This window comes from Drosophila grimshawi, unplaced genomic scaffold (assembly GCF_018153295.1).
Source record: "Drosophila grimshawi isolate 15287-2541.00 unplaced genomic scaffold, ASM1815329v1 contig_311, whole genome shotgun sequence".
In the NCBI taxonomy this organism is placed as follows: domain Eukaryota; kingdom Metazoa; phylum Arthropoda; class Insecta; order Diptera; family Drosophilidae; genus Drosophila; species Drosophila grimshawi.
In genome coordinates this window covers 2,050,262-2,067,255 of record NW_025063098.1, presented here as the reverse complement: position 1 = coordinate 2,067,255, position 16,994 = coordinate 2,050,262, and the positions used below count along the sequence as shown (strand labels likewise).

At 41.4% G+C, this 16,994-nt stretch overlaps 1 protein-coding gene across 5 annotated transcripts in view; it reads left to right on the top strand.

Annotated features, from left to right (window-relative positions):
• Positions 1-333: 333 nt before the first annotated feature.
• Positions 334-16,994, top strand: part of LOC6563482 (homeotic protein ultrabithorax) — a 92,102-nt gene continuing 75,441 nt past the window's right edge. For 2 of the 5 annotated variants that reach the window (XM_032737074.2, XM_032737073.2), the window contains exon 1: positions 335-1,219. In XM_032737074.2, the coding sequence (XP_032592965.1) occupies positions 478-1,219 (742 nt within the window). In that variant the 5' untranslated portion in view covers positions 335-477. Of the gene's footprint in view, positions 1,247-10,912; positions 10,964-16,994 lie in introns of all 5 variants that reach the window. The other 3 variants (XM_032737072.2, XM_001990610.3, XM_043214889.1) reach the window with 3 other exon arrangements.

The window sequence follows — 16,994 nt, the reverse complement described above, 5'->3', positions numbered from 1 at the left end:
GCAGTGTCAAGTGAATTAAATACGAGTGCAATTGGAAAAACGAAACCAAAATCAAGTATACGAAACTTCACAAAAAAATCAACACAATTAATATAAACATAAACATAAAAAATATTTTTTAAAATTCTACAACTGATGCGAGCCGGCATAAGTGCAATAAAAATATTGATAAATTACAAATAGTGTAAAATTTATTATGCATTAAAAATTTACAATAAAAAAAAAAAACAAATAATTACAAATTTTACAAAATATTGTAGTTCAAGTTCAAAATACATTCAACTAAAAGAAAACATTAATAATATTTATTGAAAATATTATTAAATTTAAATACATATTTTTAGTGCAATCGAGCACAACTGAGAATCACAATTTGTATACGAGTGCCGAGTGCCGCGTGCAGTTACTTTTAGTAGCTGCTGTAGCTGCCAGTTAGCCGCCAAAATTCTCACCGCCAGCAGCAGCAGCAGTCACAACATGAACTCCTACTTCGAACAGGCCTCCGGCTTCTACGGCCATCCCCACCAGGCGACGGGCATGTCCATGGGCACGGGCGGTCATCACGATCAGACGACGGCCAGCGCGGCGGCGGCAGCTTACAGAGGCTTCCCCCTGTCGCTGGGCATGTCACCGTATGCCAACCACCATCTGCAGCGCACCACACAGGACTCGCCGTACGATGCGAGCATCACGGCTGCCTGCAACAAGATCTACGGCGATGCGGGCAGCGCCTACAAGCAAGACTGCCTCAACATAAAGGCGGACGCAGTCAATGGCTACAAGGACATCTGGAATACGGGCGGTGCCAATGGCGGAGGTGGCGGCGGTGGTGGTGCCACTGCTGGCAACACCTCCAATGGCTCCCAAGCGCCCAACGCTGCCAACGGACAGAACAATGCCGGCGGCGGCGGCGGAGGCGGTGGCATGCCCGTTCGCCCATCCGCCTGCACGCCGGACTCCCGCGTCGGCGGCTACTTGGACACATCGGGCGGCAGCCCCGTCAGCCATCGCGGCGGAGGCAGCGCTGGTGGCGGCAACGGCAGCGCCGGCGGCGTACCACAGAATACCGCCAGTGGCGTGGGCGGCGGTGGTGTGGGCGCGGCCACAGCCTGGAATGCCAACTGCACCATCTCGGGCGCTGCGGCGGCCCAAACGGCAGCCGCCAGCAGTTTACACCAGGCCAGCAATCACACCTTCTACCCCTGGATGGCAATCGCAGGTGAGTCCACGGCAGATCCAACCAAAAGTGAGTGTCCGACTCTCAACTCTCAACTCTCAGTCCAGTTCTCTACTCAAACACTATCTTAAGCCTCAGTTCAGTTCAGTTCAGTTCAGTTTTGGTTCGACTCGTTTTTCATTTCATTCGTTTGGTTTTCTTTCATTTTTTATTAGCCAAGTAAAATGATTTGTTTTTGTTATTGTTGTTGTTGTTGGATGTTGTTGGTTGTTGCTGGTACGTGATGTCTGTTCCTCTGTTGTTTTCATAATTGTTTCTGTCTGGTCAAGTGATGATCCATTATAAGACAACCACTTGCCAAATGAGTAACGCTCAATAATAATAATTATACTATTTATATGACTAATATTTGTAAATTATTTAAACTGTCTCGTATGGAATAAAAAAGAAAACGACTCCACAAGCTATAAACAGATTTACAAACACATTAATTTATTATTAAAAAAAAAAAATATATATTACAATTTGTTAGAAAATTGTAATTTCTAATTGATTAAGTGTTGCAAAGAAGCTAAAATTCAAATTAACTTTTGCTCAAAAATATTTACGAGTATATGTAATTTAAAGCTCGCCATTAAAAATCTATTGTCTTAGAATTCCCATGGAAGAAATTTAAAAGTTGTGTTATATAGTTGAATATCATTATTAAATGTATTAAATCATTTGTCTAATTAAATTCACATGATAAACCAAGAGTTTTAATGTATAAGGATTGGTAAAAAAATAAAACGATTGGGAAAAAATTAATAAAAATGAATGAAAAAATTCTTTGGATATATTTTATAGCTTGCAAAATAAAAATTTAAATTTTTTTAGAGAAAAATAAAAGATTCTATATTTTATTTTCGACTACACAGTCAATTTGAAATATGAAGCCTTAAAAAAAATGGATTTGAGCTTCAGAAAAACTTGTAAAATGTATCGTGCAAATTGTTGTAAATTGCATTAATTCTATTCTTAAAATATTATTCAAATTAGTGTTTTAGATAATCTAAGGGCAGTCCATCAATTTAAAGTTGGCTCGAGGAGAGCTCAACAGACCCATAAACAAAACCCAACCACTCAAGCTGGGCATAGCCACCCAGTCTAGCTGCAACCACTGGTAGTTACCTCTTCCTTGATTTTACGCTGTTGCTGCTGCCACACGCCTTGCAGCACTCTAGCGCTTGCTGCCTCATAATTTTCAACACTTTGTTTACCAATTTTTGTCACCTTTGGTTTTAATGATGCTCAGCGGCGACGATGTCGCCGTCACCTTCATCGTTGTCGTTGTCGTAATTGTTGTAACAACAGCAACGTTGGCGGCAAAGTGGCAACGAAAGTAAGCTGCAATTTGTGCAACAAGAGCAGCCGCCGCGGCAGCCAACTGGTAACGCAGTAAATTATGACCATGCGGCTAAAAGAGCTGCAAAAATAGCAAACGGCAGCAGCAACAGCGTGAAGAAATCCTTTTGCCAGGACACACACTGAGCGCAGTCGCGCTTATTACAGCTAACAGCGCCATTATGTAATTATGTGCAGCACGTCCTGAAGTAAACAGCCCTTTCGAGTACTCGGGTTACCACCAGCCGAGTCAAGTCCATAGGTTACCCCTTGGCAGAGCACTCCTAAGCACTGCACCTTATCAGCCGTTGTGGGCCTCAAAAACAGTCGGTGATAACAAAAACAACGCAATCACAACGCGAAATTCCATTATGAAGTCAATTTCAATTCAGCGAAATTATTTTCCAGATCCCCAAAAAAAAAAAAAAGAGGCAAATTTGACCATGCGAAATTTATGGCCGCCCTCATGTAGGTGGTCAGCGGGCAAACATAAATTGTGTTTCGCATGTTGAACGCGTTAACTGTGCAGCATTTATCAGACACTTGGACCGCAGGGCAACAAACAACAACAACTGAGGACGGTTACGAGGTAGTGGTAGGCGGTAGGGGGTAGGGGGTAGGGAATGAAGTTCGCAAAAATCAATCAAAATTTCACTTGGGCTATCGATAATTACAAACTTGGCACCCCGAGCAACCAGATGGGCAGCTGGCTGGTTAAAAAACAATTAAAGTTGAACTAAATACTGAAGCTGAAGGTAAACGCTCTAGCGACAGGTTTTTAGCGTAACTGGTTCCAACTCCAACTCTGTGCGTTCCTTATTCGCCTGTTCGGCTCAATCTCAATCAATCGATTCTGATATAACGCGGAGATGATCGTAATGAAATTTATGCCCAGTCGATTGGCTGTGGCAAACATGAAATGCTGATGATGCATCGCTGAGCTGAAATCCTAATACAGGGTGTCGCAGACATATTTCACATGGGCAAACACTCAAAGCCTGACTGTTATGCAATCATAAGCAAATCCAACTGCAGATCATTCCTCAAATGAGATGTAAAATCTAACAAAGCAATTTTTACCTGAGAAATTCCTCCTATTATAACAGTGTTGTTTCCAATAAGAATACGATATGCGCTGCAAACTCACCACACCTAAGAATTATTCAAGTTAATGGTTAGTTTGGCTATGGTGAATACTTTCAATGCATATCTAAGAATATTTATCTGAGCATTTTATTAGTTTAGCTACAGTTTAACTACAATTTACAAAAAAAAAAAGATTGAAATCTTCACTATTCTCACTAAAGGCTAAATCTCTAATCTACAATCAGTAAATGGTGATTTGCTGTCGATATTAGCGCACAAATCTCTGTTAAAATCAATATCGATTTTGCTTACACTTTTGATTTATTTAGCACTCGAAACAATTTGTAATGTTAACAATAATTTTGAATGGAGCGTTTTTGGCTGTGAGCCACTGATTCCATCGCACAAACATTCGCGCAGAGGAAAACAAAATCAAGCCATAAATAAATCGCCGCACACTTCCAGCGATCATCGATCATTTCGGGCGGCCTCCAAAAGCCGGGGAAAAAATGAAACAAAAAAAAACATCAAGAAAATAATGAAAAATTCCGTTTTTATCGTATCTAAACATGGTTTAAGATTTGAGAACCTACTTCAGTTTTGTTGGCTGTTTGGCTCTTGGCCTCTTGGGTGTTTGTGTTGGCGACTTGTACAGTTGTTGTTGTTGTTGAGTGTGTGTGTGTGTGTGTGTGTGTGTGTTATGTGTGAACACGTTGAGCGCGGGGCCATTAAATCATTGTCCTGAAGGCTTTTAAGTCATTATCGATAAATTTCAACATAAATTCGTAAATTTGCTTTATTTGCCTGGGCCCCACACACTCACACACACACACACACACAGGTACAAGCTGTGCTTGTGTGTATGCGTCTGACATGTTAAGTTTTGGGGCTAAAATTTGTTTGGCTAATTTCGATGCTTGTTGAATCGGCGCCCACGTCTAAAGAAAAAGATCGATATCAGAGGCAAAGACGCGTCGCACATGTCTCGATGCTCAGTTCTTTTTTTTGGCACGAAATGACCTTGAGAATCGACCATCCAAGGACCGCAATTGACACGTCCTGTGCAATCATAATTCATATTTGGGCACAGCTTCCACGCTGCGTCTGCAAATGATCGCAATTATCAGTGCTCATTGTTTCTGTGAGCTCAGGTAGAGAGGGACTTCAGCACAAAATGAGAATCTATCGACCTTTCCTTGGCTTATTATATTACCTCAGTCTCCGAACTCTCTGTCAATTAGTTGCAGTGCAACGCAATTGTGGTTCACACGTACAATGGACTGGGGCACGTTGAGTTCTGAGTTCCATTTCAGCCAAGGTTAATGTGCTTGGCAACATTTTTGGTAAGGATTGCATAACCATAAGTCATAACTCACAAAGTTCAAATGGCAATGGACTGGCAACACATTTCGCAATACATGCAACAGGAACAGGAACAGTCACAATTACTATTACAACTGCAACTGCAACTGCAACATGCAATTAAAATAGGCCACAAGTGGCACGCACTCCCCCCACTCCCATAAAATGTACTATATCGATGATTATGCTGGCTGGCAGCGAGAGCAAAACAGGAAAACATTTTCAACGCACGCTTTTATCAGATTTGCAAAATGCAAAATCAAAAGCAAATCAAATCAATTGAAAAATTTGTTAACAACTTGCAGCGGATGCTGCTGCTTATGTTGCTGTTACTGTTGCTGTTGCTGTTGCTGTTGCTGCATCAGAGCAGCTGATGACTCTTCGGAATGGACGCGTTGCGCATTCGGGGATTGGCTTGTGTGCCCGGGCAGCTTCTTGCATTTTTTAATGTATTTTTAAATAAGGAATTTAATAAGCACCTTGGCAGCCGTCGGACAACGACTCGAATGCAGACAACAACAATGTCGACAACGGCTACGACGACTACGACGACGTCGACAACGCAAAGTGGCCCAGACACATGGCCCAAAAAATTAAAAAAAATAAATAAAAAAGAAAAAAGACAAGAAGACTGCAGGGCGAGAAGCAATTTTTGGTTATAAGCCCAGTACACACACAGTGGGAAAGTGAAATATATATTTAAAAATGCATAAGCACTTACAAAAACAGTATTTAAACAGTTATATTCTTTTTTATGTACGACGATTGTGTGAATCTTAAAATATCACTCAAAAAGCTTTTTTTTAATAATTTCAAATTAAACAAATACAATAAACAAATACAAAATACGATAAACTAATTTTGAACCTTTGAAAAAACGATTACAAATCATATGAAATTTTTAAAATATTGTCTTACATAATTCAACATATTTTATCCATATGAATCATTCATCGGAACATAAATCCATTCATTTTGGTTTTGTCCGGGTATTTCCAGAAACTTTAACTATCAATCAAAAAATGTATGTTATAATTCGCAGCTATCATCTGTATTTTTTCTTTATTTTACATTAGAATCAAATACAAAATTTAATAAAATCAATAATCATTTCATATGCTAAAAATATCGTCATACATAATTGTATATATTTTTTATTAGAAATCTACTGGCATATGAGCTATTCCATTCAACTTATTATTTTTTAATATTTAATAATAAGATTTCTCATTTTATAGATTGATTCCATCTCATTGAAGACTTCTTACAATATTTAAATTACAACACAATATTAAATTACTTGAAAAATTTCAAAGATTTCGATATTATATTTCGATGTATAAGCGTATTTTCTTGAGACTCTTTCGATTTATGCCATTGTTTGTTGGACGTTTCTTGGCGGTTGCAAAATCATGTTTTAAGGTGTTTTTGATACCTAATAAAAACAACAACACAGCTCCGGCAAGAGGCACACACGCACACTTGCACCCTATCTCTCTCTCTCACTCTCACATACACAAATATATGAACAGAAATGCAACGAAAACGCGCCATGCCAAAGGGTCAACTGAAGATGGAGAGAAGTAAGCTGTGGCAGAGTGGCAGGCGGGCCTGCCGGCAGGGGGCAAGCGGGGAGAGAGAGAGGGAGAGAGAGAGAGTGATAGAGAGAGAGAGAGAGAGAGAGAGGGTTGCCGTGACTATAAGGGCAGCGAGCGCCGCAGTGGCCAACACAAGAAATGCTTTTTTGGACCCAGGTCGCCAACATACGTCATAGCAGTCGACGGCGACTGCGACGCCGTTCGCCGTGTTTATTATAAAACAACAAATCATTCATTATAACCACTTGTGTGTACAGAAACAGATACATACATATAAATATATAAATACATATATGTTTACATATATAAATATATATATTTATAATACGTGCATTTGTGTAGGTATGTGCATATGAGAAAGTGGCGTAAACATGAAAAGAAACACAAGTTGCCAACGCCATGAAGTTTTATATATATATATATATATATATATATATATTGGCCATCTATGTATGTGCTGTGTCCAAATCTGAGTAACTGCTTGGGTGTGCGTGTGTGTGTGTGAGTGTGAGTGTGTGAGTGTGTTTGTGTGTGCCCTGTCGTATAATATGCATATTTGCGTATTATTTTGATTTTAATAATGATTTATTTATTATTAATAATTCATTGGTGGTGGGCCCTCGCCAAGATCGAATTGGATTTGTGCTGGCTTCGCATGGGCGCTGATTGCGATCTGATCTCTGGCAGCCACTTGGTCGCAGCAGCAGCAGCATCATCATCATCGTCGTCCAGTGCGAAAGCTACGCACCTCAACATGAACTCGATCTCCATTCCAGTTCGACTTGGAATCCATGAATGGGCATATATATGTATATCAGTATTATTAAGCCCAGCTGGGCTAGATCGTTGGCTGCTTTGGTAATACAAGTTGCGTTTGTGTTCGTGTGTGTATGTGTTGGAAACGTAGGAAACGCATATTATAATGAGCTTCAATTAAGATAAAAATCTTGAAAACAAAAGAGACAATGATTTATTGGTTCACAATTATGCAGTGACTACCTTGAGGCACTAGACCAAACGGCCAAAACTCCAACAGACTTAGTACCACTTAACTAGTTAGTGGCAAATTCCTCAAAATTACACTGAAATATAAACTATCCTTGGAATATGCATAAAGGGTTGCAGATCAAATTTAATTATATTTTACGAACAACCAACAATCTGAATCACCTACATTTGCCTATGGCATAAATTATTTTATTTTGTTTCGCGTATGATTCGCCTTAAACCAGTTACAGCTGGCCTGTTTAATATGGAAAATATTTTTCGGTTCGCATTTTGGTTGACACAATAAAACAGGCTGGTAAACATTTAAAATTTGTAGTATTTGTATTTCTAATAAAGGAATTCGTTATAATAGTTAATAGGTTTCAATTTAATTTGTTTGATTTTCAATTAGTTACAAAAAAAAAAAAACAAAATCCAGAATCATTAAGGTTCTAGTTTAGGTAACTTTTTTTAAACTTATTTAATTAACATCTTCGAATTTGTATCTACAAAAGTTAATACTTTGGGTCAGGGCATTAAAGCAGCTACCAATCGACGGATTTCATTCCCCCCGTGTTAACACTCTTTCGCCATACTTGAACAGTAGCCTAGACACGCTTGTCGGGTCTCCAATCATTGATTTACGAGGGCTCGCTGCAAAACTGGGTAACTGTTATGCCAGTTTAAATATTTGGTAAAAGCGAATCGATGTGGTATATGCCAAGCTTGCTTACCATGAGTTATAGACTAACTATTTTGATTTACGGCCGTACATTGAACTCAACTGAACTGGGACTCAAGAACTCAACGCTGGCGCCTCGCAATCCAACTAGACTCCAACTTTGGGTCTGACCAGTAGGGCCGCCGAGCGCTGCGCCCTGCCTCCGCCTACGCCTTGCCACATTAATGTCAATTTAATGTTTCCTTAATGACTTCTTTCGTTGCAACTTGTTTGCCTCATGTTGTTGCTATTAGTGTTGTTGTTGTAGTTCTTATCAGTTGCTGGTCAAACTTGTCGCTTGGTTGGTTGGGTTGGTTGGGTTGGTTGGGTTGGTTGGTTGGAAAGTGTTTATGCTAAAGAGCTAACGAGTTTTCCCCACGAAAGTGAAGGGCCAACCAAGACTTTGGTTCGACTTTAAATTTCGTAGAGCTACTGCTTGGCTATGATATGATATGATATTGCATGATATACTCCCTATATTCACTGGCTGACATGTGCTCCACGCTTTGTCTATTTATTTGGGTCGGCAATTAAGATTTTTATCAGCGCCTTTTGATGGGGCAATAAAAACGCAAAAGACGCTGCAGACAAAGTGCAAACAAATGCTCTCTCTTTCTTTAGCTCTCTCTCTCTCTCTCACTCTCGCCATCTATCTCTGTCTCTGATGCAGCTAGCTCATTTATGCGGCTGGGGATTTTGTCAAGAGCGTGCGCCGGTTTAAAGAGTCATAAAAATCAGCTAAATGTGCACTGAAAAAGGTGTGAAAAAATACCCAGCACTGCAAATAGCATTGGGTTGAGGGGGCTTCTAGGCGGGCGTTTCAAATTGCTGGCAGCACTTGACGAACTGGTTACCAGTTCAAGCCACAAACTAAATGTGTAATTTTCAGATGCTTGTAAACACTTTCCCCCATCCCCCATCCCCCATTACATCCCCCCTTGAATGCAGACTCCCGGTGCCAGCTGACTGTCTGCCGACGCGCCAACCATTTGTTTGAATTTGTCTAAAGTGGCTGCCCCTTTTTTCTCCTCTCTCGCTCTCCTAAGTACAATTTTCATAATTTTCATTGCTGCTGCTGCTGCTGCAAAAAAAAAACAACAAAAAAACCAGCGTTTGTCAAATTTTCCGTTTACTTTTAGTTGGCGCCCCTGCCACACCCCTCCATCCCCAATGCCCGTTGCCATAGTTGTGTTGCCTTTTCTTTTTAATTTAATATTTTTTTTTGTTGTTTCTTTTTGGGCGCTGTGTCTGCCGTCTGCATCTGGCTGTCCGTCTGGGCCAGCTATTTTCCCACTCCCTCTCTCCTTCTCCATCCTGCTCTCTCTCTCTCTCTCTCTCTGCCTCGCTCTCCGTCTCTGTGTGCTCTTCAGCTGGAAATTGCGTTTACTCAGGCGCCAGGCGCGCATATTTAAATACACACGTGTTTTATCGCTGCCATTAAATCATATTTTTATACTTTACCTTTTTGCTGTGCCACCTTTAACGACTATCAGCCCCCCCCCCCTCCCCTTGCCCCAGACAAAGGTTGAACCCCCTCTCCTCTTGGAGCGCGCTGGCATTTTGATTGTTTACATTTTGCACTTTCACAGCGTAAACAAACAAACAGCGCTAAATATTGTTAAAAATAAAAGTACAAATAAAAAATTCGAGACTGGAAAGACGTCCCGTTTGAAGCGCTTTGGTGGGGAGGGAGGGCTATGGGGGGAAGTGTGTTGCCTGTTGGTGGGCAAAATGTCAAGTATTAAATGTAGTTTTAGTTCATCTAGTAAAGCTGACTTCAATGAAGTTGCTTGTGAATATTATTTACATTATATATTTGATGAGCATTAAGCAGTTCACATCCCACTCAATCTTAGTACAGATATCTTTTAAAGTTAAAGCATCGGATTAGACATAAACATCCACATTACACATCTAAATTATGTTTTCTGAATACGAAATCATTATTGTGGAACATTTAAACTCCGACTAAACTAGTACTTATCTCGCAAGCAGCTAGATCTTAGTGCCACAAATGTAAATACACAAAACTATTATTGCTAATAAGCCATAATATTGACATTTTTACAATCTTCAATTGAAATGTTAGTGGTTTTCTGGCTCGTTGTCGTTGTCGGACTGGCCTAAGCAAGTTAAGCCAAAAGTGTTGCCTTACAATGATCAGCAGCATAGGTTAAAGATCAAAAGAATCTGTAAACGGCTACTGTTCAAACAGCACTTAAACTATCTCTCCCCCTCTCACTATCCTCCCTCTCTCTCTGTATGTCTATCTTTGTACTACTCTTGCAATTTGCTGCATTATGGCAACTGCATTAACCGCAACAGCAGCAGCAACAGCAGCAGCAACAACAACAGCAACAACAACAGCCAACAACAACAACAAAGCTTAGTTTCAATATACTCAAGCTGGCCCCAGCACACGTGCGGCTGCTTAAGCATTAATGCCTCATCCAAAGCTCTCCCCCCGCACACCAACAAGCAGCTCACAGCCACGTATGTGGTGTGGTGCCTGCCGGTGGTGCTGGTGGTGCTGCGGAGAGTTAACAATTTTTTAGCATTTTTTAAACGTTTCTCCTCTCTGGTCTTCTGCATTTTCAGGTAAGATAAGATCTGATTTAACACAATACGGCGGCATATCAACAGACATGGGTAAGAAAATTTCCACATTTTTTTATTTTATTATTTTACTTTATGCATTAGCGCAACGAAACTGTTTAGAATCTAGTCTAGAGTCTACTAACATTATAAATTAGTTAGAAATTAGCAATGGTGTCGGTTACTACCTTCTAGCATAAATGTAGGAGAAAAATTACTTGCTGATTGCTGATGTTGCAATTGTTGTTGCAGGGGGAAAGGCGTCAAATGTTAACTCAAATGTGCCAGCCCCAGAGGTTGTGTGTGTGAAACTGATTGATTACTCGACTTCATGCGGCCTGCCACCAGCTGATTAGGCCAACTGCACAAGTTGGCTCGCACGCAACGTTAACGCAATTAATGTTTGGCATTAAACAGACTCAAGTAGCCCCAGCAGCGGCAAGTGGCTAACAATGTTGCACAAAAAGCTCTGCCTACTGTTGATGCCACTGCGGCTGCGACTGCTGCTGCTTCTGCTGCTGCTGCTGTTCCTGCTGCTGCTGCTGTTTTTCTGCTATCTGCAAGCGGCGACTTCTGTGGCCCAAAGCCACTGGAGGCGTTCCATTTTGTTGGAACCTTTGCAAGGCCAGGTTATCAATCAGTTCGTCGTCGTCGTCATCGTCGGCGTCTCAGAGCAGCTACTTCTGAAAATCCAATTACATGCACAGATTGCCAGACTGACCGACTGACAGACTGGCAGACCGACAGCATGGGCAACGGGGCGACTGATCAGCGCTTGTTGAAGCCGCTCCGCTCAAATTACATGAATCGACGATGCAAGGCATGAATTGAGGCGCAAAATTACCAAGACGCGCCACCCAGACTGAAACCAATCCCTCTCACTCTCCTCGCTTCCCGATACTGTTCCTATCTGGAGCTGAGCTTATTATTTACTATGTTCAATTGATTATCTTGTGCAAATCGGTAGCTAAATATTGGCACAGGCGCAACAAGTGGGCAGCTTTCAGCATAAAGCGTGAGCGTTTGTAAAGATCTGGAGATCCTCGTTGGCAGCCCTGGCAGAAGGCATCCTCAATGCTGTGGTGGGCAGCTCTTTTGGCAGCTCACCTTGCCATCGAGTGCCCGTAGATATGATGAGAGATTTAGATTGAAGCTGGCAAGTAGATGCCACTGAAGAGAGCTACCACTTTGTGAGTGGGAATAACGCGAATCGAATCTGTTGATTGGCATCTGATTAAAAAGGATTATTATTATAGTTTGATTCAATGCAGATTCTAACTTGTTACTCAAAAGTTTATCACTCAACACAATCACTTTTTATTTTCCAGCCTCCCACAAAAAGTAGAAATGCTTTCCCAAAGTACTCCTAAATTACACAGCGAGTTCAGTTTAAGAAGTACTTTATTATAAAATCTCTGAATATTTCAGAAAATCACATTTATTCATATTGTAATTGAATGAATATTTAGCAATATAAAATCATCTGTCTTAGACTGTCTGAACCTCATATTTGGCAATCTAAATTAATCCAATCGTTTCGTACTTCACTGGGAAAAATGATTTACATTTATTTCTAGGGTCATTTTGAATCCATTTACCAAATGCTGACAATATTAACTGCCTCTTACCCACTAAATACTCTTTGTAATAATAGTCATTCGATATTTCGTGGCATGCAGGTAAAATCTCATAATTTCGCTGTCAATTCTCAGTCATTTCCACGACCGAAACAACCCAACTTGAACCCGAAGCCCAACAGCTAAATTAGGGGGTGGTGTGTGGGACGGGATGTATCCATTTAGGGGGCGTGCTCGCATTCGGAATGCTGCTGACATTGAACATGACATTTTCCCCCAAAGAGATAATTAAATTGCGGGCTTAATAGAATTAAATGCCGTGTTTGCATTTCAAAATCCAAAACGTGCCAAATGCCAATGGCCGAACTCCCTGTGCCCCTCCGCTACCCATTGCAACCGCGCTCCCTACGCCATCCAGAGTCACGATGCGGTTCGCCTGTTTGTTGGTCAAAAGCAACAAACAACAAAAGCAGCAGAAGAAAAAACAACAACAAAGTACAAAAAATGTCAATTTGGACAAGTTTTGATAATTGCAGGCGCGGCCGAGCTGCAGAGTCGCGTTCGCATTGTGGCTGGCAGAGCTACTGTGCTGCATGTTGCACGTACCACGAATCGCATAGTGTGTGTGTGTGTGTGTGTGGTATGGTGTATGCGTGTGCGTGTGCTGCTGCTGCTGCTCCATGTTGCATGTTGCAGTTAATAATTATTGAAATGTGTGGCCGCCAGGAATTGTGCTCGTGCTCCTTGTGCTTCCTGCGCGGCTTCCGTCATCGTCAGCAGCACCAGCAACAGTCAGCAGTCGGCAATGTTGCATGCATCGTTACCTTTAAGGCTCTGTTATAGTTGTGGCTGTTGCCACTGAGCAAAAGACTAACAATGCTTGCATTTTCCCACCTTTTTCACATAACTTTTCAGTTGTTGTTTTTTCGTTAACTGTTTTTTTTTTCCTGTGCTTTTTTTTTTTTGTTGCTTTAGTTTCGTCTTCGGCTGCCGTTGCCACTGGCAGGGTAAACAAGTCGGCCACTTGGCCAGCAACTCGTTACTACCCCTTGCTACTTCCCTCGCTGCTGCCACACACACACAGACACATTGATAACCCTCTGCGTCGCGTACACATGTCGATGTCTCGAACTTGTTACCACTTTTAAAGCGGGCCGGCCTCCGTTCGGCGTGGCCCCTGTAATAAATTAATATTCAAATTGTTAATTGAATATTATTTGTTAAATTTGCAAGCATTAAATGTAAACGTCGGCTGGCTGGGCAAATGTGGCGGGGGCGTGACTGCGACCCGTGCAAAATTTATTTTCTTTTATTTCGCAATTGTTTTTTTTTTTTTGGTTTTTTTGGTGCTGTTTAGTTAATTAAATTTATGCGATTTTAACACATTCTTGAGTGGGTTATGGGAAAATCGTTAACTGGATTGGGTAACATTTTCACTGCCAAACACAGACACACACACACATACCAATACATTTACAACTCAGTGTGCCCGAAAATTTGGTCACTGTACCAACGACCTCCATAAAAATCTCCCCCAAGTGGCAACAATACAAACAAAAAATGCATCGATGAACAACGAGTGTAGAACGAGTGCACAACGAGTACTCGCAACTGTAATTGTATCTGTGTCGCAGTCTGTGTCCTGTGCGACTGTTTGGCTGTTTGGCTGTTGTTACTGTTGTCCTTGTCATATCCTCTGCTGTTGTTGTGCAATTTCCATAATTCATATTCATAGACATTACAAGCGGCCAGACAAACAAACAAACTGAGGAGCTGTCGCGACACTGCCTGCACCTGCAATACGGCTAAATGTCCGTCCTAACGGTTCTCAAAAAAAAAACCCCAAAAAAAAAAGAATCTACAATGTGTAAATGTGGCCAGAGTGCAAAAAATTTCACATATGCTTTTGGCCAAGGTAGAGGTAAAAAAACCCAAACCAAAACTAAAAACTCAAACTGAGAGCAGCTCACATGAAACGCTTCAGCAGTGAATAATGAAAGAGTAGAAAGATAATCGCAACACGTTTATACATAAATTATGCAAAGTAAATTTGATTGAGCTTAAAATAGTGTTAAATTTATGGCCAGAGAGAAAGAGAGACAAGCTTCAGCAAAATCAGCATGAATCATCATTATCACTGTCATCATAATCAGAACTGAGCCGAACAGAACTCAGCCAAAGTATCTTATAGATGCACGCACACACAACGTGCCACATTTGATTTTACACACACACACACACACACACACTTCGAAATTATTAACTGGGGAGCATTTTGTAGTTCGGCAAGTGTAAGTGTTGTCCTGGACCTCGAATGGCGACCGAAACACAAACACTTCATAAATTGGTACACGGCACTTTCGCTTTTACCGTTGCCATCTGCACGTGGATGGACATGACCAGTGATAGAGACAGAGTGGAGAGTGGCGGCAGCCAATAGAAGGATGCCACATGTGAGGCAAGTGCGAAAGTACACAACGACATCTGAAGCTGGCCACCGGGTTTCAATTAATGAATTAGTAATTTCGGTTTCATTGCTGTAATGAACACTTGGCGCAACTCAGAAGTGGGTTGAGCTTCCGAAATTTCTGTAAATGTTGTTATGTTGCAAGTTTGGTAATAAAGAACAAAGTTATTAGATAGCTACCAGTGGGAGAGAGAAAGGGAAGTTTCTGGCTTGCCAAAACATCAGTTGAGTGTGGTGCTGCAAAGAGCAAATGGATTGTATTTGAGTTAATTATTTTGAAGATTTGATCTGCTCATTTCTATTTAAATACGTTGATCCACAATCCGAAATAAAAATGTCATTCAGCACTTAGCAATGATCATTTTTCGAATGATTCTCCTGAGTGTTTTTTATGAAATCGAATTGTCTTTTATGATCCGTTGTGGCAGTCAACGTTGCCGCCACCCAGGTAACTCATCGCGCATTCATTAAAAGTATTAATACCTTTAAATTATTGATAATTTTGTAATTGTAGTGCAACAGTACTGGCTTTTGACCACACAGACCACAGACCACAGACTACGTGACGTTTATTTACTTTGCCTCATTCATTGCATTCGCTTCACTTGTTTACGACTGCTAATGAATGGTTGCACTTGCAGTGCTCGCATTATCCGAGAATCTTTAAGGGGGTGACACACCCACCTCTGGGCTTACATTGTTGCAAAGGTTATGGAACCCGCCGGTTATTTGTTTTCCATATCACTGCAACTGGTAATTGTGACATTAGAGCCGCAATTACGTACGCTAATCCACAGAGATGGTATTACTAAAAAACGATTTGCTAAGTGAACACACAATGTCGATAAGGAATCAACATTGAAAATGCACTTGCAGCATGAGATACGTTTTTTTTCTCTTTTTTCTTTTTTTTTTTGTAGTCTATCTTTTGTTTTGTAGCTTTTTCATTTTAGCTTCGTTGCCTGCTGCTGTAGCGACACTGTAGCGACGCTGTGGGTATGCAATTAGTCAATTAATTTGAAAATTTATTAACCGCCAAAAAGCAATTTGCTCCACATCAAAATATTTACACACACACACACACACACTGAGAGAGAGACGCACGCGGATTGCGAAATGCCGGCGGTAAACCAAAACCGAAATCGAAACTGGGCCTCTGCTCGATAGCGGTGGCAATAGGCAGTGGAATATATGGCGAGCTGATTGCCGGTAGATCGGTTCACGTTCTCCGCTTGGCGGTCAGATGGCAAATGAAGGAATTCCACAAAAGGTTGCGATGGTAAACTTTCGGACAGTGTGGATTTTGCTTTGATTTGCAGGCAAACTTGCTCAGCCCGCAGCCGAAGCTCAACAAAGGAGCTGAGTAGAAGCAGCAAACGCTGTGCAGATAATTTATGGGTTCAGAGGCAGCGGCAGTGGCAGCTCGGCCCCTTCGCAGCGGAAGTGCGTGAGTCTGTTTCGTGTTATGGACTATGAGTATCTGTATCTTGCAGATACAAATCGCAGCTACTGCTAGCCAAAATTTTCTAGGTCAGAATGCATATATATATATATGTATATATACATAATATATAAATAAATAAATGACTTTTGTGCATGTCGTGCAGTGGCAACCGTCGGCTTCTGCTTTGCCCATAAATTTACGGCTCAAAATCAAAATGTTTTCAAGTTTCAAATGTTCCACGTGTTCTCTATCCCTCTCCCTCTCCTTCTCTCTCTCGCTGTCTCTGTCTCTGTCGCCCTCTCTGCGTGCCTCTAACGCTTTGCCGCCCTATTGCTCTCTTAAGCGCTCCATGTGCGTGCTAATGATTAATACGCGCCAGACCGAAACCTGCTTTCGTGCCGCGGCCATCATGGCAAACAGCTGATCACCGATCTCTGATCACTCGGATCACAGATTGCTGTTTGGGAGAGCGAACAGTCGCCACAGTCGCAACAGACACGTCATGTCACCGCCATGTCCGCCAGCCAAGTGGCCAGCCGTGGCCATCAGTCAAAAATGCCGACTGTCTATCTGTATCTGTTACACTTTAGCTGTCGC